This window comes from Carassius carassius, chromosome 5 (assembly GCF_963082965.1).
Source record: "Carassius carassius chromosome 5, fCarCar2.1, whole genome shotgun sequence".
NCBI lineage: Eukaryota > Metazoa > Chordata > Actinopteri > Cypriniformes > Cyprinidae > Carassius > Carassius carassius.
The window spans coordinates 37,535,117-37,557,370 of record NC_081759.1 but is presented as its reverse complement, the minus strand read 5'-3'; the positions used below and the strand labels follow the sequence as shown (position 1 = coordinate 37,557,370).

Sequence of the window (22,254 nt, the reverse complement as noted above, 5' to 3'; positions counted from 1 at the left end):
TAAACTGTCCCTTTAAGCCGTATTCTTCATGGAAACTGCTGGCTGGTCCCCACAGTGTAGGTAATTTCAGGGTTTTTTATCCTTGTTAGGACATTGAGATAGCACAGACATAGCAAAATTTTACCCACACATACACACAACACTGCTGACCTGATATGGACACAATTAAAAATAGATTTTCATAAATACACAAGCCTGTCACAGATTCTGTTCACCCTGAAACCATGTCCTGCATAAGTCCCTCGCCCTCTCTCTCTCTCTCTCTGTCTCTCTCTCTCTTTCTGTCTCACACACTCTGTTTCTACACAGAGTCATAGATACGATGTCTAATCTCTTGAAGGATGTTTCTCGGATTAAGATCTCATTAAAATCTCAAATTATACTTGTATAGCTAGAAATCTCTGCCTCAGCGCATTTTTCCAGTGCATTAGCCATGCTAGCTGTCCGTTCTCATCCTTGTCAAGAGAAAGGCTTAGTTTAGTGATCCTGCTGCCCGGCTACACAACGAGTGTGTTGCTACGGTTGTCTGTTTCTAGAAATAAAGAAATTCAGAAGAACACCGATGACGCAGATGTCACACACACACACACACCTGCACACACTTCAATCTTCTCTTTCCTTCCTCTCAGTGTCCAATCTATTTTAGCCTCTCTATCTTTCTCTCTCACCCTCTCCTCCCAGAGCAATCTGTTTTTTTTGTCTGTTCTTCTCTCCTGTACTCTAATGAAAAGTGACGTCTCATTTTATGCTTCATGACTCAACCTCACCGAACAGTGAAGAGAAACCCAAGACACAGCAGAACAGAGGATACAGTGTAAAGGTGTCAGCATCTTACACCAAAACCAAAAACTAACCCTTGTAAGTGACATTAATACAACATTTATCAATCTCTTTTAGTTGAGTACTTAGTATGATTATATTCACTCTCAGATGTACCATTTCAATAGTTCACAATATGCGACTGTTCAAATTATATAACGTTACCTGAACTCATTTGTTTGCAAACAGGATTCATTCGTGAAGCACCATAAATTGGATTCTTTGGTTTCAGTTTGCTGTGGCAAAATTTGACTGCATTATTTTAGGTATTGCATTTTGTGCTGCTAATGGTGCAGAAATTACACACTGCAACTGGGATAAACGACAATTTATTTTCAAATAATAAAATGCTTACCTCACCTTTAAGCTGTGTTCGTCTTTATATATGTGAGGTTTCAGAATTAAAACTCTATTAGCTCCACCGTACGCTGCTGATTCTCGTACGCGGGCACAGTTAGTGTTGTGTGTGTGGACTGTGAGTAAACAGTGAGCAATGATTTCTGATGACACGAGAGCTCCAGGTCTCAGCAGGAGAGAGATGCCAAACCTGCGGGCCAGCGCCACCAACTGGTTTGACATAATGCTTTCAGACTCTCCCGCATCCATCTCTCTCACACTCATTCTCTTCCTGTCTGTTTCTCCTTGTCCTTTCTCAGTGTTGCATAAGAGATGCTCAAAGTGTCAGAATAAAGAGCGTGCGCTACAGAGTGATATAGTGTGTGTGTGTGTGTGTGTGTGTGTTTTATTAAATATGTATCTGTCTGTGCGGACACAGGTGATATCTTCTGTACAGCGAAGAGATTTTCTCACACCTGTCATGCCCCAGAGAGTGGCTTACACAACCTGGCATCTGTGTGTGTTTGGGGAGGAAGTGGGAATAGATGACTGTTAGAAAAGAGAGGAAAGAGAAAGATAAGAAGAAAGCAAAAAGGGAACTGAGAAATGCACTTAGGAAACCCGACGTATGTAGCCAAAGTTAAGACCAAGTTACATAAAAGTCCCATTAAAGAGCACTCCACCTTTACGAACGCACTCCTCTTTCATAAGCACATATCTGTCCTACACCTCCTTTTATCCTTTCACCCATGATCCCCACTAAAAGGGTTTATGTTCATATTTCATATTGGGCACAACTGCAGTGGACTTACAATGCAGATGCATCATTAACAATACGATAGCGTTATTAACACTCTATTGCATTCATTATGGAAGAACTTACTTGCATAAAATGGCACTAAAATTCCTGCAACATTATAAATGTCTTTACTTTTTTCTCCTCGTCTAATAAAAGTATTAATTTCTTTGCAAAAAAATTAATCCAAAAACTCCAGACTTCTGAATAGTGTACACAATCTAAATAATAGGTAATTTATAATTTATATTTACGAAATTATAGTACAAAAAGATCCAATTGAAATAAAACATAATATGATATCAGCTATATATGATCAAGTCATAAAAGTTAATTCATAAAAATGTAATGGGAAATTGCATTTATGTCAATTATCATGTGTTTATGCAATGTATAGAGAACAGGTTTGTTACCTAGAGGGAATGTTGTGCAACAGAGGGTTAATCTTTAGTTATGTGCAGGGCCATCACCCCCCGGGTGGCTAGCGGCAAATCTGCATGTATATGCAAATTATCAAGCCTGACTGTGCTTGCACATGATTAATATTTCAGTTTTACTGTGCAACTTGATCATATCACCTCCTTTAGTTTTATTCACAACATTTCAACACACTTTACTCATGATATTAGATCTGGGTTTTACATTATCCCTAATAATTTAACACCTGAAATACAGGTGAAAGACTTTTCTCAGGTTTATATAATATACAAGAGGTTGAAGGGGTTCAAGCATAAACTGGCTCATTATAGCGAAAGAAAAGGTAGAGGTAGAGGAAGTGTTTGCAATGGGACCCACTGAGACCCCTGACACAATTTAAAGAGATGCTTTTAGAATCACTGAAGGGACTGATAAAATTGTTTATGTTTAAATTTCTGTCTGAAAATCTATTTTTGAGATTTCAGTCTCTGTAACTCTCTTTATATATATATATATATATATATATATATATATATATATATATATATATATATATATATATATAGATAGATAGATAGATAGATAGATAGATAGATAGATAGATAGATAGATATAGATAGATAGATCTTTAGCAGTCGGAGAGGCTCAAATTAAGACCAACATCTGCTCAAGTCCCAGTAAAAAAGAAAAAGAAAAGATACTGTCAGAAAAGAGGGAAATATTGATAGTAATCATTGTTAAATGTCACAACTGAGTCAGCATAACATTAACAAAATCTTTTTCCCATTTCAGTGTTTTCTGCCAGACCCGGGCATGAAGACAAGTTGCCATGGAAGCGAAGCGCGGCGACTGTGGCGGAAACGAAACGTTGGAACACAGCGACAACATGTGAGCAGTAAGCAATGGGATGCATTCAACGGTCAAACGGTAAGCAGTGGTTTTGAAAAAAACGCACCTTAGCCGTGGCGTTTGTGAGGCGTGATGCAGCGACAGGGTTGATATAAAAAAGCTGTTTGGTTTGAGGGGGGTGGGACTCCACCTTAGAGAAACAACAACAGCAACACAAACAAGAGTTTGGGTTCAAGATGGAGGTTAAAGCGAAGAATGTGACCTCTTCTGACTGGGCTGTGACTCACAGTATGTCTTTAATATTGAATCATTTACCTGAAAATCTTTCATACTGTTCATTTCTCGACAGGCGTGCATGTTGCATCTCTTTAAAACAGCTCTATCTGACATCTATTGAGTTAGAAACGGTATTGGGTATGAAAACAGCTGTGTTAAACAGATGTGGTGTCTTAGACAGGTGGCCATCAGACAGGTATATGTCAGAGATAGGCTCACCCTGACGAAGCTGGCAGGAAACCAGCCCTCCTCCTCGTCGATTTGACCCCACCACCAGTCCTTATTCGAGGCGTCCAACACCTTGATGACATCTCCGGCCTTGAAGGCCAGCTCCCGGTCAGCCATGGTCACATGGTCCCATACTGCCTCAGCATTCACTACAGAGCCCCCGCTGACCAACTGCGAAAGAGAGATGGAGGAGATGCAGGATGAGCTACAAGAGGACAACAGTTACATAACATCCGAAACATTCTGGATTAACATCAAACAGTCACATGCTGGCTTCCATTCCACAGTCAGCTCTGCGGAAACAAAACTGACAGGGGTGTCGAGATATAGCGCTGCATCTCATTTGGGTTTGCCCTGTTTTTCTGACTGCTTCATCTCAGTTTGGAAACAAAAGCTGCAGATTAAGTTTCTAGGATAGACACAATAGCCCTTTTTTAGAGAGAAGTAGATAGGCCTAATTAGGGTAGCATTGTATTCCTCATGTACATACTATGTAGTAATTACAATAAATAGTTAATACATAGGTACTAACCATGAACCAAACCCTGCCCCATACATGAACTGTAAAATAATGTGCAACCCTTATTAGTATTAACAGCAAATAAAATTAATTGAGGTTTCTTAATGTTTTTGAAAGATGTCTCACCAAAGCTACATTTATTTGCTCAGAAATACAGTAAAACTGAAATTGTATAATTTCACCAATAACTTTTGTTATTGGTGAAAAATATCTGAGGGCAGTTCATGAGTTAAATACACATACGCACACACACACACACACACAAAGAATTTATGCTATTTATATAATAATGACTAACAACTAGATATTGACTACAGTGCCATACAAATAGCATACTTCATCCTAACTTGCTCTAAACATTCAGTTGTGAGAGTTAATTTAATGAAATAAACACAATTTAAAAGAGAATGTCTCTTTAAAACCAGCTCCAAATCAGATCTCAAATGAACTGGATCCCACGGTTCAGTTATGCTCATATAGGAAGGAAGTGGCAATGTACAAGGTCACAGAGCTATAGAGAAGCTGTGCTTGAGTAACCATGGCTTCCATGCTCGAGTAAAGACGAGATGCGTTATAGTATTGCTTCCAGCTGACTTTCATATATACAAGCCCATGACAACAACTTGAGATGATGGCTTGGTAATTCTCTACACAGAAACACTCATACATAATCAGCTACAGGATTTCACCCCCACAACTCCAGGCACTTTTCCTCTCTCTCTGTCTCAGAGGCAGCCAGGCTGTAAAAAATTCTCTTTAGCGCACTTAAAGAGAAAAAAATTTTATGTTGTCAGCAGAAAGAGTAAAATCTGTTTGATTTGTATAAAGCAACTGCATTTGATACACATCATGGCAGTTGTTATCTCAGTGTCACAACACACTGTGGGTAAATGCGAGAGTTCTCCGCTGCTCTGATATCTAAACTCCATTACTGTTGTTCAAGTGTACAGGGCACTGAATTACCCAACATAAATGTGTGTGTTCTTGTTTATGCTACATTGTGAGAACCAAAATTGTGTTTGTCTGAAAGTGTAACAATGCAAAAAAAATTAAGGGGTAGGTTTAGGGTTAGGGTTGGGGATTGAAAATATTGTTTAATCAGTATAAAAGAAATAGAAGTCTATGGAAAGTCATCAAAATTCTTAGAAACAAATTAAAATGTCATGGAAAAGGTCATTTATTTCAGTAATTCAACTCAAACTTTGAAACTTGTCTATTAAATAAATTCAATGCACACAGACTGAAGTAGTTTAAGTCTTTGGTTTTTTTAATTGTGATGATTTTGGCTCACATTTAACAAAAGCCCACAAATTAGAATATGGTGACATGCCAATAAAAACCTGCAAATGTTTCCTGAACCTTCAAAATGGTCTCTCATTTTGGTTCACTAGGCTACACATTCATGGGGAAGACTGCTGATCTGACAGTTGTCCAGAAGACAATTATTGACACCCTTTACAAGGAGGGTAAGCCACAAACATTCATTGCCAAAGAGGCTGGCTGTTCACAGAGTGCTGTATCCAAGCATGTTAACAGAAAGTTGAGTGGAAGGAAAAACTGTGGAAGAAAAAGATATACAACCAACCGAGAGAACTGCAGCCTTATGAGGATTGTCAAAAAATAGATTCAAGAATTTAAAGGAACTTCACAAGGAATGGACTAAGGCTGGGATCAAGGCATCAAGAGCCACCATTCACAGACGTGTCGAGGAATTTGCTGAACCACAGACAACGTCCGAGACGTCTTACCTGGGCTAAGGAAAAGAAGAACTGGACTGTTTAACTGGTCCTAGAGTCTGGAGGAAGGGTGGAGAAGCTCATAGCCCAAGTTGTTTAAGTCCAGTGTTAAGTTTCTACAGACTGTGATGATTGTCGGGTGCAATGTCATCTGTTGGTGTTGGTCTATTGTGTTTTTTGAAAACCAAAGCCACTGCACCCATTTACCAAATAGTTTTGGAGGACTTCATTTTTCCTTCTGCTAACCAGCTTTTTGTAGATGCTGGTTTCATTTTCCAGCAGGATTTGGCACCTGCCCACACTGCCAAAAGCACCAAAAGTTGGTTAAATGACCACAGTGTTTGTGTGCTTGACTGGCCAGCAAACTCACCAGACCTGAAGCCCAGAGAGAATCTATGAGGTATTGTCAGGAAGAAAATGAGAAACAAGAGAACAAAAAATGCAGATGAGCTGAAGGCCACTGTCAAAGAAACCTGGGCTTCCATAACACCTCAGCAGTGCCACAAACTAATCACCTCAATGCCACGCTGAATTGAGGCAGCAATTGGTGGGAAGTTGTGGCCTAATGGTTAGAGAGTTTGACTCCTAACCATAAGGTTGTGGGTTCAAGTCTTGGGCAGGCAATACCACGATTGAGGAGCAAGGCACTGAATCCCCAACTGCTCCCTGGGTGCCGCAGCATAAATTGCTCCGGTTGTGTGTTCATGGTGTTTGTGTGCACTTTGGATGGGTTAAATGCAGAGCATGAATTCTAAGTATGGGTCACCATTAGGGGTGTAACGATACGCGTATTCGTATTGAACCGTTCGGTACGAGGCTTACGGTTCGGTACGCGGTACGCATTATGGACCGAACGGTTCGTTGGACTAATTAATTATATTTGGAAAATAAAAAAAAATTGTGAAATATAATGATATGCATTCAACAAGGTAGCCCAATAACCCAAACGACATAACAGGCAATGCCCCTGACACCCCCGAAGAAGAAAAAAACACCAACTTATATGTTTATGTTAGGCTACTCAGTCAGGCGCTCGCTCACTCAGTAATACACGCTGAAGGCTCATTGCAAAATGGCCAATGCGTTTACCAGACCAGAAATAGAAGATCCTCCAATAACCAACAGGCCTGGTGTTTGGGTGCACTTTGGATTCCCTGTAAGCTATAATGGTGATGGCAAGAGAGTGGTGGATAAAAAAAACAATGATATGTCGCATCTAGGGTACACCAGCGGGAATACAAAAAAAAAACATGTCTTGACAATGTCTTGAAAAAAACTTGAAACATGTCAACTCATTTACGCCGACATCACCTTAGTGTGTCAGTATCTGGAAAAAGACGAAAAAAAGGAGAAACATACACGCAACTGTCACGGAGCGCGCGCCTGTCACTGAGCGCGCGCCTTCACCTCTCTCCGGTCTCATGCGCTCCTTGTCACCTGAGTTCTAGGACTGCAATTCCCATCCTTCCCTTCTGCTATCATTAGTTTCAAGCCCTGTCTGGTTTTCTCATTAGCATCATCATATTCACCTGTTAATCATTATCCCCCCTTTATCTGGACTGCCTGGTTCTGTGTTTTTCTGTGAAGTGTTGTTTTACCACGCTGCATGTTGCTTCGTGCTACCTTAGTGTTTTATGCTCTGTGCATCCTTGGTTTGATACCTGCTTCAATAAAGTCCTGCAGATGGATCCGACTGCCTCTACTTCATCATTACAGCAACAAACTATCCCCGCAGCATTTAGACAGACATTTCCAACGGATTCAAGCAGGGCAAAAGACATCACCACGGCGATTGGTAGGCTACATTTACGTTATAGCCGCGGATTTGAGACCTTACTATTTACCATTCCTTCTATCATCACCATTATAGCTTACAGGGAATCCAAAGTGCACCCAAACACCAGACCTGTTGGTTATTGGAGGATCTTCTATTTCTGGTCTGTTAAACGCATTAGCCATTTTGCAACGAGCCTTCAGCGCGTACTGAGTGAGCGAGCGCCTTACTCTGTAATGGAAAACGTAGGTTTTAAGAACATGCTTAATGTAATTGAGCCACGTTACAATATTCCTTCACGAGCCCATTTCAGACAGACCGTAATTCCTGCTTTGTTCCAAAAAACATAAGCCCTATAGAGAACCAATTGAGTAAAAACACATTCAATATAAGTTATAGAGTTCCATATAAAAAGTTACATCTTTGTATTTGTTCATAACTACTACAATAATATAACATTTTCATTTTTTTTATAAGGAGCTGTTTTTGTTTTATACTGTATGCTGCTAAGAAAACACCATAGAAGATGGGTAAAGAATAGCTCCATCATTGTTCAATGTAAAAAAACATTAAAAAAAACATACTTTGTTAGTTTTAATAAATAAAACATTTTTTAAAAATTAAGGAAATTTATCTGCCAATTTTTTCTTTTTGCTGTATCTAAAACGTACCGAAACGAACCGTGACACCAGTGTATCGTATCGAACCGAACTGTGAATTTTGTGAACCGTTACACCCCTAGTCACCATACTTGGCTGTATGTCACTTCTCTTTATTAAAGCAAAAGGAGCCCCTACCAAGTATTGAGTACATAAAAATACTTTCCAGAAGGCCAACAATTCCCTGAAAATATTTTTTTCATTGGTCTTATGAAGTATTCTAATTTGTTGAGATTGTGAATTGGTGGGTTTTTGTTAAATAAAAAGAACCAAAGACTTAAACTACTTCAGTCTGTGTGCATTGAATTAATTTAATACACGGGTTTTAAAGTTTGAGTTGAATTAATGAAATAAATGAACTTTTCCACAACATTCTAATTTATTGAGATGCACCTGTACTGTACAGAATATTCTCCAGAAGCTATATGTATCGCTATGTGTGTAAATGCATTACTTGTGTCTTGTTCATGTTTGTAATCTGATATGGTAACTGTTTCTGTATTACATGCTCGACAGCTGTGTGTACAGATCTGAAATTTCAACCATCACTGGGTGAAAATCTTGCATTAGTGATGGGGATCTTTCAAAGACTATTTCATGTGAATCACATTGTTTTACCAATAGGTGGCAACAAGTGACTGCCTTCATGTATGAATCACTAAATTATTAATTTAACCCTTTAGTTCAAACACTCTGTTTCTTCCAGGATAAAAGTGTTGTTTATGTAAGTGAATCATTGAATGATTCACTCAATTCATTCAAGCAACAAAATGGAAATTTTAGAAATAAAAGTGACGCTTTGCTGTCATTAATTCTGCTATTGTTAGCTTGGAACGGTTTTAATTAGCAATGCAAAAAAATTACAAAGTTACTGGCAATAATATCTAGAATGTATGTTATTCAAAACAATCTCTTGCTCACTGAACTGTTTTATAAAAGCAATATCTGTCGGAATTGTGCCGTTGTAAATATTAAGATAGCTGTGATTGCCTGAGATGTTCTTGTTTATGTTAATGCTTCATTATTTTATAATAAGTTTCATGAATAAATATACAAATTATAATTTCCTACAAGACAGTTGTGTTCGACACAATCCCAGACAAATTGAAAGGTGAGAACATATCAACTTAAAAACATGGCAAATGAGGATAATATTTAAAAAAAAGACCTATCAATGACAACTAAAGATTGGCGGGAAAACTGAACAAAGTCAGACAGGAAACTAGTGAAAACAAACTAAAAGTCCATGATAATGAAATGATAATGTAACAATAAGTCACAGTATGCTACTGTTTGTTGTTTGTTCCGTGATTCAAATCATGAAAAAATAAAGGAAATATAACACTTGTTTATGTAATACATAATTAAAGTTAATTTAAAACTCTTGACTGGATTTTAATGTTTTAATGAAATACTATTTACTAATCCAACTGTTATCGTAAAGTCATACCATATTCCCATAATTGACTGTAAATGTTTTTACTAACATCTCACTAATCAGTTCCTGGCTCATTAGGAAAAAGACATTAGGATCATTCATACTTCAGTTCAACCAATTCATCACTAATAACAGAATACAAATGAGTTTGATTTATTAAGTTAAAAGTTAAGAAGAATTGTCTCTGTGCCGTCTCAATAATGTTGCAACGTGCTTTTTCCTCTCTCTCTGAAGGGAACAGTAGGCCGTAGGATTATGCAAATCAGTCAGAAAAACTGCAGTGGAAAAGCAGTGTTCCTGTCCAAGCTAGCATCAGATCACACTAAAACACGAAAAGAGAACAGCGGATGAGGATCATGTACAACCCACTTGTTACGAACCTCACTGTTAGTATAGGGGTTAAATTAAGTCGTAACAAAATGTAAATAAAAAAAATAAAAAAAGTCTGACGGTCACATCAATCCCCTGATCCAGAAGAGCACAAACACTAAAAATTAAGCAAATAACTTAAAATTATTAATAACAAAGGAAGCAAATCTTCAGGAGAGGGCCAGGCCAACATAACAAACAAAAAAACCTCTAACTAAACACGGAAACTCTAAATAACCTTAAAGAGTAACTAAACCCTAAACCAACTTTTTTTAGTTAATGATCTATAAGAATGGGGCTTTATTAGTGCTGTTCATTGATTCGAGTAACTTTTTTTACATTTGAGTATAAAGTGTTTTAATTCTACAATATATGGTGTAAAAACGTGTGAGTGCTGCCCTCTTCAGGTTGAACGGGGGCTACTGCAGTTGATTTTTCCTATTGGATGTTGCGGTGGCAAGTGACGTAAGCGGTGGCAGGTGACGTAAGCAGTTTCCAGCTCACCACGCCCCTTGGTACGAGCTACCACGCCCTTGGCAGTATAAAACCATCAAAATCACTGTAGTGAGTCAGGAGCTGGAATTGCGAGTATTGATAATGAGCAGGATAGTCTATTATAGCATCTATTTAGCATAGCAATTATATAGTTATTTAGATCTTCAAGTTAGCATAAATTTATCTGTATTTAGTACAGTGGTCAGGATGGTACGGAGGTGTGTTGCTAGTTGCGACAGCACTGCTGGACTGCATAGTTTACCAGCAGACTTTAAAACTAGGAGCCAGTGGTTGCATGCACTTGGCCTGGAAGAACGCAAGTTCCCGCCTAGAGCTCGAGTGTGCAAACTGCATTTTACACGGGATTGCTTCTCCAACGCAAATGAGGTGGAAATGGGCTTCTCCACACAGCTCGCGCTGAAAAGCGACGCGGTGCGGGAGTTAAGACCGCAGTTTGAGCCAGCGGCTCGATTTGATATGAACAGACACCTCGACATCCTCCACTTCAGGTGAAAGTGGGGGAGAAAAGTCCTCTACTTCAAATGAACGCTCTGTTGCAAAGCTACTTGCGTCATTACAGTCACTCTTCATTTTAGCGTCTCTGACAGCAGCTGTCAATCAATTCGTCACTGCATGTCTCCGGTTGGAGACTAAGCAGGGGTTTAGTTACACTTTAACTAAAAAAAAAGAAAAGAAATGACAGAGTCTTACCTATCTCCCTGTCTACCATAAACATAAACAAAATTTTTAATTCAAAGAAAATGGCACCCTCTCCCTACCGCTTCCTAAGAAAGACAAACAAAGGTACTTACATAAATTAGAAAATAACACAAAAGAATCATAAACACACCCACCATAGCGTTCACACGCTCTCTCATAGTTTGTAATTGACAAGTTCATTCACAAAGTTAAGAGGTAATAAAGACTAATAAATCACTCAGTACTGATGAATGATTGACATCAGCTGGAATCCAATTAGCGATCTATAACGGAGAGAGAGGCAGAAAGAGCAAGAGAAGAAAACATGCAATGCCTAACTTGCCCAGTAGGTGAAATCACTCTCCCAAGAGCGCACAATTCACAAATACGTCCACAGGGCGTAACACCCCCACCACTAAGAATGCAAAAATAAATAAAAATAAGAAACAAAATAAAGACGTCAACCCAAACATCTCCTAGATGGTGGATACATTAATCGGGTACCACTCTTAAAGGAACACTCCACCGTTTTTTGAAATAGGGCTTATTCACATTATTTCCTACATTTAGATAGGTGGGCAAATGCATTTTTGTGTCAGTGCATGCATTGTTTTAGTTTGACTGGGTCGGCGTTAGCTTAGCTTAGCACAATGAATGGAATCCTTTGTTGCCAGCTAGCATGGCCTGAGTAAAAGTGATCAAAAAAAAAAAAACACCTAATTACTTCTTGTGGCCTGCGTATTCACAACAAGTACAAATAGCGATCCAGATTAACACTAGGCGATTTCCTAGGCAGATATTGACTTGGGACTATATTATGGGGAAGCACAGGCGAAGCACTGCTGCTTAGGCGAAGCACTGCTACTTCGGTGCAGAGATATCACGCAACACATGAAATCCCACGAATTCCGTCAACATAGCGGCGTGCAACGCGTCAAAAAAAACAGAAGAAGAAGAACATACCGGCGTGACCTGCACCGAGTGTCTTCGCTTTTGGATGATTAATTTTGAGAAGTTACAGCAAACATGGTTATTACCTGCATAGCAAAAGGTTGTGAGAACAAGCAAAGGACATACACGAATGTAATGTTTCACAGAATTCCACCTAATGTGGAACTAAGAAATAAATGGCTACCAGCTCTGGAGATCTGTAGTTCAACGCCTCTCAACAAAATAAAACAGTATCGTGTTTGCGAAGAACATTTTGCACCAGAGGACTACTTTGAAAACACAGGAAGAACAAAGTGCACATGTAAGTTGTCTTTTATTTCTTTTCCTATATAACCTATATTGCCTGTGAAAACATCAACTCTATGTGAATACAGCTATAATATGGGTCGATCTATACATGCGTCATGATTAAAATAATCACTTACTCTGTGGACAGCTTTCCATTTGGTCCAGTCGGCGTGGGGCGTTTTTTCCAGTTCACTTTGTCACACCGGAAAAAAAAATCGAGTACTGCAGAATGGATCAGCGCAGTGAAATCCTCTGTAGATGTGACACAACTTCGGGCACGCTTATCTTGATCTGACGTGTTGAGCCTGGTCATCAATGGCAAAAACATGTCCCACTCTCTACAGCATAGACACTCTATTTCCGTCGGCATAGATTGGCATATTCCCCCACATTCACACCACCAGTTCATGTTGGCTCTCATCACGAGCGATCGCAACCTCCTCCTCCTGTCGTTCTATTTCCAAAGCACGCAGCTCGTCTTCTGTAAACTCTGGTTCAAATAGGTATGGTTCTGGTTCTTGACTGTCTGAGAAGTCAATCTCTTCGTCTCTCTCAAAATCAGCCATGTTCATCGCCATTCGTGTACTGTAAGGAAAATAGCCAGGCAGCTACTATACTTGACTATTCACGCCGGTATGTTGACGGAAGTCGTGGGATTTCATGTGTTGCGTGATATCTCTGCGCCGAAGTAGCAGTGCTTCGCCTAAGCAGCAGTGCTTCGCCTGTGCTTCCCCATAATATAGTCCCAAGTCAATATCTGCCTAGGAAATCGCCTAGTGTTAATCTGGATCGCTATTTGTACTCGTTGTGAATACGCAGGCCACAAGAAGTAATTAGGTGGGGTTTTTTTTAATTTTTTGATCACTTTTACTCAGGCCATGCTAGCTGGCAACAAAGGATTCCATTCATTGTGCTAAGCTAAGCTAACGCCGACCCAGTCAAACTAAAACAATGCATGCACTGACTCAAAAATGCATTTGCCCACCTATCTAAATGTTGGAAATAATGTGAATAAGCCCTATTTCAAAAAACGGTGGAGTGTTCCTTTAACTTCTTGAAAGGGCATCTGCCATAACATTCTTCACCCCCTTCTTGTGACGAACATCTAAGCTGTACTCTTGTAGAGTAAGTGACCACCGTAACAACCGTTGATTAGCACCTGACATACGAGAGAGGAACACCAGGGGATTATGATCAGTATATACCACAATAGGACTAATACTACTACCCAGGTACACATCAAAATGCTTGAGAGCTAATAACAGTGCAAGGGCCTCTTTTTCAATTACACTATAATTCCATTGAGCTCCAATGAACTTTCTAGAAAAATAGGAGACAGGATGTTCAACACAAGCTTCCAATAATGTTATAAGATAGAAATGTTGTCCATATGGCCTAAGCCTTCAAAGTTTAAAACTCTTTCCCAAATGTGATAAAAGGCTACATTCAAAGCTAGTCTGGACAAAATTGGTGTTTTTAGTTTAAAATTATAATGAATTTAAAGCTACAATATGTAACCTTCTTTAATTCAAAATGTTCAAGCTTTATTTAATGAGCAAGTACATAAATCCATTTTTCAAACTATGTTTTTATGTTATCTTGAACATTTAGATATGTCTGTATTAAGTGTTTATATTCAGATCATTTTAGATCTGTCTTGACAACAACTATATGCATACAGTTTTGTTTATTAGCCTCAAGAGCGCCAAAAGTTGCATAGTGTACATTTAAATTCATTTTGATTTTACTTTCTTATATTCTCATTTGAATTGCATTTCTGATTCCATATTCTGCCTCTATTCACATGCAGAAAAGTGATTTTCAGTTCACTTTTAAAGCCCTGGATAGGATCCATGTTACATTTATTTAAAGCCAGAAGCCAGAATGGTCTAAAACAGCAAGTAAAGATCATCTCTTGTCAAAGCTTACTCTTGAGAAAGCTCAGTGATTTGGGTCAAATGTTAAACAAATGCCCATTCAATTAACCTGTGATCCATAATCAATAATCAGTCCATAATCAATTTAATGATAGTGTGTAAGGGTGTTGACAGAAGGACATAAGTTTTGTTGATATGTGCACCAAGGCATTCATACAGAGAATGAGAGACTGAGCAAGAAAGAGAGAGATAGAGGAAGAGTGTTCCTGAGTACAGTTCATTCATGCAGGAATAAAGGCAGGAGGAATGAAGTGACGACAGATAACACACACACACACACAGGAGTCATGGCCCTCTAATGCTAGTGTTACTCTACTGCTGTATTCTCACTGTTTATGAACAGATTGCCTCGGTTTGGCTCTTATAGACAGGATTTCATCCCACTAAATTCATCACCATCCAATCTGATAATCTCAGGGGCTGTTACATCATTTTATCGTGTAATATTTCAGTGTGTGGTTGATAGCCTACAGCTCTGATACACGCGGTGCCACATAATAATATCTCACATGAGAATAAGCTGCAGATGAAATGAGATGTTTAAGGGTTGTACATGATCCTCAACATCCTCAGGTTCAACACCGTGTGAACACGGTGGGAGAGTGTCGAAAGCAGGAGGCTGAGCTGGAGGGATGTGTGGGCCATGGAAGCGAGGGATTTGAGCTTTACCATCAGAGCCATATATGATGTCCTCCCAACACCAACTAATCTCCATCAGTGGTTCGGTGAAGATCCTGGGTGCATCCTGTGCTCCAGGCCAGCCTCCCTCTGGCACATACTCATCCGGTGTAAAACCAGCCTTACCCAAGGACGATATACTTGGCGCCACAACCAAGTTTTGGAGAGCCTTGCTGCCACACTGGAGAAAAAACGATCCAGCATCAATGCCCTGTCTTTGCCAATGCCTAACACCTCAACAAAACCATGGGTAACTGCCTTCGTCCGTGAAGGGGCTAAAGCTGCCAGGAGCAACTCCACATCATCAGAGAGAAGCCAGCTGTGCCTAGCACGCGACTGGAAGATGCTGGCATACATTGGTAAACAGCTGGTATTCCCCTCAGAGATTGCCACTACCTCCTTGAGGCCTGACTTGGTGCTCTGGTCCCCCTCCATAAAGAAGGTATACATAATCGAACTCACTGTACCCTGGGAGGATTCCATGGAGGAGGCATTTGTGGGAGGGTTTGTGGGAACATCCACCACAAAACTGCTGAGGGATCTGGGAATTAAGGGCCAGAACCAGCGCACAGCCGTTAAAGCTGCATCAGAGGCAGCAGAAAGAAGCAGCCAGTGGCTCTGGCTGAAGAGGAACGACCCCAGCTGGGCCCCCAAGTAGTGTGCCAGGAGATAAGTCTGCTTTGGCTTGACTCAGGGAACAGGACGTCTCTGCCATGCACAGTCCCCTGAGATGTCCGCCGCTTGACAACAAGGTGACTCTCATGGCTAATTGGACTTGGGACGCTAGCTGAGGTTTGATCAACCTAGAGCTGGCCACTTCTGGGGAGGGTGTATAGTGTCAAAGGCCGAAACACCCCATGACCCAGAGGAACACTACTGATGATGCGTCCAATAAGTCCAATTCTTCTCCCGTAAGTCCAATTCTTCTCACGAATCTACCATCCACCATTCACCGACAAGTCCGAAAGATTTCTAGAATCTTTGCATTGAGAAATACTTAATTTTTAGCTACTTACATCTTACCTCACAATCTTTCACCATAACAAACTGAAGCATCACACCTGAGTTCACATTCGATATCTGAAGACAGTAGCGCCAGCCTTCTTTGATTTGATCGTCCATCTCAATTTCTTTTGCCACTAACAAGCGGTCTTAGATTTCTGAGGTTGACCAGCATAAAAATATACATTTAAAAACTATCTGTAATCTTGACAATAAAAAAAACAGAGTTTCATCAAGAATATCAAATAGTGAGGGGATGATACAAGTGTAACAGAGTCCAGCTAGTAAAAGCGATGTGGGTAAACCTCGAGGTGCTGCCATTTCTACAATTCTAGTCAATCATCAACCTCATTTGAATCTAGATATATCCAAGATTTGTTACACTTTTGTTTTTAGGAAGGAAATGACCCCTCACTAGCTCACTAGCACAGATGTCAGATACCTCTGCTCTAAGAAAGCTGCGGTTCTTTGGACAAATGGCACAGCAGAGGCTTAAAACACTCACCAGGGTGTCTACCTCAACATCTGGTCCAAATTACCCATTAGGCCCTCTAACAACATTCCATGTCCAATAATCGAATATCTCCACCCCTCCAGTAGAACAGCTGCTGTAGGTCAGCACTTCAGCTCTCAGGGACTGCCATCACTCTTTCTTTCACTATCATTATTACTGCACTACAGAAAGAACAGCCCTATAAGGGCTATAGCTTTGCAAAAAAGGGGGAAAAGGAAAACAGAACATCTAAGAGAGCAGAGGATGCTGCCTCACCATAGACACACACGCACACACACCTGACTGGGGAGGACGATTATGTAATCTGAGTACAGTGGGCTAGGAGTCTAAGAGCGAGAACTGGAGAAAGCACGTGGAGAGAGAAGATTGCATTAAAATAGACTGCTACCCTATGGATTAAGCTCTCATTACTGCATACACACACAAACAAACTCATATAGTCATTAATTCTCATCATATCTTGCAGGGAGAGATAATAAAAGAAATGAAATGTGCAGACAAAGAAGTAACATTATGAACCAAATGTTTTAAGCAACTACTTGAGTCTGAGCTGCTTAGCCGTATGATGCCGCTTGAGCCTGTTATTCCCTCCACGTTGATATGAATCATCCTGATAAAACATTTTGCACTTTTTTCTTGAGGTCTAAATTTAGAATATAAATGCTTTAAACTCATGCACCATTGCCTGCCCACATGGTTCCTAAAACAAACACGAGATGAGAAAATGCACAAAAGCCTTTCAGCCATGAAAGATGCAAAAGATATGTGTGTGTGTGTGTGTGTGTGTGTGTGTGTGTGTGTGTGTGTGTGTGTGTGTGTGTGCATGCGTGTGTTTGTGTGTGTTGGTGGGTGGATTCCCAGCCTACGCTCCCAGTGCAGATGTTTCTAAATCTGGCCATTCTCTTGGTTTTCCCGCTCTTTCCCACACTTACGTCGTCATATTTTTGGATGCACATGCCTCTCCATGTGAATGTCGTACACCAGCTCGGTGGAACGGTCCTGAAACCTCAAGCCGCTAATTTGAAAGACCAGAACGCACCCCTATAATGTGCACCATGAGGTCAGAAGCAGCATACTATCTAGAAAGCCTCCATACCTCAGTTGTTCTGCAATCACCTTTTATGTAACATTTTCCGAGCTGAATCTAGTGCATTTTAAGATGGCTACAGAGGACAGGATTAAAGGCTGCTGGCATCACGAGAGTAGGATGTAAAGTGAATCCGTAAGCTTCTGTTTTAACGAATACGCCAACATGCGCATTTACACTTGTGTGAGATTGCGCACTTAAAGAAGGCAGAGAATCTGTCTCTAGGGCATATAATGCAAACTACATGATGTCATTTGTGACATTAAGTCCGAGTCACTCTCTTGCACTGGCAGTACATTTCCCAGACTTCCCTTCACTGTTAACAGGTGCATCAGATCTGTTAGAAGAGAAGGACTGCATGCTGATGCAAAAGGGAAATATCCCACCATAGCTTGGCAGTACAGAATGAGTCTGTGCTCAACATCCCACACCAGTGTTAACTGATGTCTCAATGCATAATTGCAGTGTGTGCGTACAACCGCTTTACATGTGACAATATGTGAAAATTTCCCGTCTGGTATTTCTAATATTATATGACAGAACATAAACACAGTGCCTAATATGTTTGGTGTGTCAAAGAAGAAAAAAACAGCTAATAAAGCAGTCACAGAGTTCAAACCCTTGTGTTTTAAAATGAAAACGGGTCATTAAAGATACAAAGCTGTCAAAAGGTACACATATTGACAGTATTTTAAAACCTTTGTACCTTATTTACCCATAAGAGACGCTTATTTGTATCGTACCTAAAGTGTTTATTAGTATCTAAATAGTACATTTTCTTTTGAAAAGGTACCCCTCGAGTCACAGCTTTTTGAGTGTGTGTGTATTGAGATGATGTACTGTGGCTTTGAGTGTCCAGCAGAAGTATTACAGAGTTTGATGCAGTATGCCATCAGTGAAGTTTTTGGGAGCAATATTGTTTCTCCTTAGAGAGAGTGAGTCAACGGTTTCAGCACTTCAGTGGGATGCATCCGAACCATTATGCTCCAACGCACAACATAACCCCAGTCTGCAAATATGCGCTTGCAGCGCGAACACACGAAACACTAAGGCTGATGGTTTGAACAACATGAGTTCTCGGGAATGATTCAGCTGATTCATGTTTTAGCTGATGGCAGTGATTCCGTAATCATCTTTAATGAGAATAGCCAAACCCCCGTCTGTCCTCTAGAAGGGGTCAGGTTAGGGATAAGAATGTTGGAACACCATCAGTTTAGCCAATAAGAAATGATGAAATCCTTGTCATGCATGAGCAACACTGCTCTGAGGCGGAAGTAGAGTCTTTCAGTCTCTGTATAGAAATAGCTCAAATTTACAGGAAATTTACAAACCTAATGTGAGGTATGAACATTTTGCACATATGATTTATAATTTGTGACCCTGGACCCCAAAATCAGTTATAAGTCACTGGGGTATATTAATAGCAATAGTCAACAATACACTGTATGGGTCAAAATTTGTGATTTTTCTTTTATGCCAAAAATCACTAGAATATTAAGTAAAGATCATGTTCCATGAAGATATATTGTAAATTTCCTACTGCGAATATATTCAAACTTAATTTGTGATTAGTAATATCCATTGCTAAGAACTTCCTTCACACAAGTTTAAAGGCAATTTTCCAGATTTTCAAATAGTTGTATCTCTGACAAATGTTGTCCTATCCTAATAAACCATACATCAAAAAAGCTAATTTATTCATCCTGCAGATGATGTATAAATCTCAATTTCAGAAATTTGACTCTTATGACTGGTTCTGTGGTCCAGGGTCACATTTCAGTTGGTGTAATATCCCTGAAGCTGGGTCTTGTTTCATTTGAAATATAACGTCCATACAAAAGTTTAATCTTCATTTAAAAACAAAGAAGAATCATGTCTGACCAACTTCTACTGATGTTAAAGTCACATTTGTGATGATTACAAGTGAACACAAATAAACAATGTCAGTAAACAAACAGTTTCATTTATTTCTATATTTGATGATATTTTGGTTTAAAATTCAGAACTGATTTTCTTTCCTTTTTTTACCATTTGGAAATAAAGTGCAAGGAATAATCATTTAAAAAAGTATATTTGAAATTATATGTAAAAAATTTAAAATGTCCAGTGTACTTTACACAGTTTAGGGACAAACTGTTCTGCAAAAACACTGAGTTGCAGGCTTTAAAACTAAATTCATTACAAATTACAACACTCCCCTACTACAGTCTAGCATCTACCTGCACAAGAAGCATGTGAAATCTAATTAAAACAAACCATGCAAAGGAATGTCACTGGTTTAACGCCAACTTCTCTCGTGTTTTTAGTCTGAACCTTGGATGAATGGGGTGTGCAATAAGGCATGGCCTCAGTATATGACCATTCAGATGCAACTGCCTGGATACATTGTTTGATAGCACAATACATCCATGCTTGTTCAAATGTCCCTCAATAGCAAAAAAAAGTGTAGTGTGCTCATAGGTCAACAGATGATAAGTGGCTTCTCTATAATAGACAAGATCTGTTAAACATCAGAGAAACCAGAGATGGTGTAGGATGGTGCATTAGAAATTAAAGACGTGAGAGGCACAGGACACGGTTGCCAGGCACCTGTGATCATCGGAGCGTCTCATTGCGATCAGCTCGAGGACACACCTCAAGGAAACAAAATACGCGAGCATTCTTTCAATTCTTTCATTTTGTCCGGGTTTTATACTCTCATCGGAGGCCAAAGCCGCGTCATCGCAGGCCTAGCTTTCAAGTCTCGTCCTCGACCGCGAAATCCGCGTGTGCGCGTTTGACACCGATAAACTGCGCACAAACGATCATGTCTGTAAAAATAAACGAAGCGGACGCACGCGTGCTTGCGCGCGCGCATCCCGGCGCTTGACTACAGAAGGCCGGTCGCTCATGATCAATAAACGAGAAAACGCGGACTCGCGTCAGAATCAGCCACGACGGAGGCAGAAAACCGAACAGCTTTTGCGCACGCACATGCATCGCGCTTAAATCAAAGTTGAACAGTTTCTAACGGACACCGTGACACATTTAGGAGAGCGCAAAATGTACCAGCGTCATTGACATGCCCGAGGCGGCGCTGAGGTGCTGGGTATCCCCCTCTGTCGTGCGCTTGCTCCATCTCTCCCGTTTCCATAGCACTGGAACGGTGCGAGTCTCTCCGCGCAGGCGGATTGAGAGCGGCGCGAGGGGGAGCGTCCATTAACTCGCTGCCTCCCAGGTGAATAAAACGAAGAATGCTTCACGATGCCGAGATGTCATTTCACGCTTCCGCGACCTCTGTTCTGCTCGTGTGTATCCACCATAGCCAAAAAATAACCACCCCCGTTATTTTCGTATCCGTTAACAGAGATCGTCGGTAAACCAGAAGAATGACGCTCACGGGAGCATCACAGGCAGCCTCACCTTCATCATCCTCAGGATCAGTCCTGGTCCTGGATCCGTGTCCTTTCCGCAGGTTCGAGCCCCCGACGCCAGCTGCAACCCTGTATCCGCGCCCCGTGAGCAACGCGCGGCGTGTGGAAGAGAAACGTAAGTCCGGTTAGACGCTGTTCTGTTCTCACGGCGAGGTGGGAGTCTGCGTCTCTCTCTCTCTCTCTCTCTCTCTATGAATAGAGCTGAAGTATGGGCGGTGCACACACACACACACACACACACACACACTGAGGAGCCAACCATCAGTCAAAAGAAGGGGTGCTTCACTCTGCTATTGAGGAGGCTACAAACCTTACATAATCAAAAAAAATAAAAATAATGCTGAACTATTGGCTTTGGGAACTTGCTTCTTCGTCGTCGCAGTACAGAAAGGAACATGTCCAATAAGCAAAAACAAAGGAAAGAAATGGGCAAAATTGCACTCTGTTTTACATCGTTCAGACTGAGGCAAGCAGGCACCATCTACGTATTTATCTATTTAACACTTCCTGGTAAAAATATACAACCCCTGCAATGTGTCCCAAAAGGGTCCCATCTCAAAACATCAAATGCAAAAGAATCCTAATTATTGGAAACAAAAATATCACAACTCTCTCAAATTAAATTTTTGCTATTCTAAGCACTTTTAATAAAGCTGTCAGATTTAACCCCTTGTTTTTACCTTTTTAATATATAATATAATATATTGTTTTTTAACAAACACTTCAATGGAATATGACAGAATAGAGCTGTTTATTTTTGGCAAAATCAGAATACATTCAATGTGCAGGTGTTGTTTTTGAATATGAATCTCAGTACTTCAGATGTGTTTAATTATGCATCATGCAGACAATACAGTCCTGTACACCATTCATTTTTAAATAGTTTATTATTATTTAGCCATCATAGGCAGGCTTAATGTAATATGATACTGAAAACATTGATATCATGGGTGAGAGGAGATTACTCTCTGCC

The 22,254-nt window shown here is 40.2% G+C and overlaps 1 protein-coding gene across 2 annotated transcripts in view; it reads right to left on the bottom strand.

Annotated features, from left to right (window-relative positions):
• arhgef9a (Cdc42 guanine nucleotide exchange factor (GEF) 9a) overlaps positions 1–21,457 on the bottom strand; it is a 30,891-nt gene extending 9,434 nt beyond the window's left edge. The window contains exons 1-3 of one of the 2 annotated variants that reach the window (XM_059551125.1): positions 21,271–21,457; positions 3,713–3,892; positions 3,324–3,407 (exon numbers count right to left, since the gene is read on the bottom strand). In XM_059551125.1, the coding sequence (XP_059407108.1) occupies positions 3,324–3,407; positions 3,713–3,892; positions 21,271–21,279 (273 nt within the window). In that variant the 5' untranslated portion in view covers positions 21,280–21,457. The remainder of the gene's footprint in view (positions 1–3,323; positions 3,408–3,712; positions 3,893–21,270) is intronic. The other variant, XM_059551127.1, reaches the window with a different exon arrangement.
• Positions 21,458–22,254: the final 797 nt, after the last annotated feature.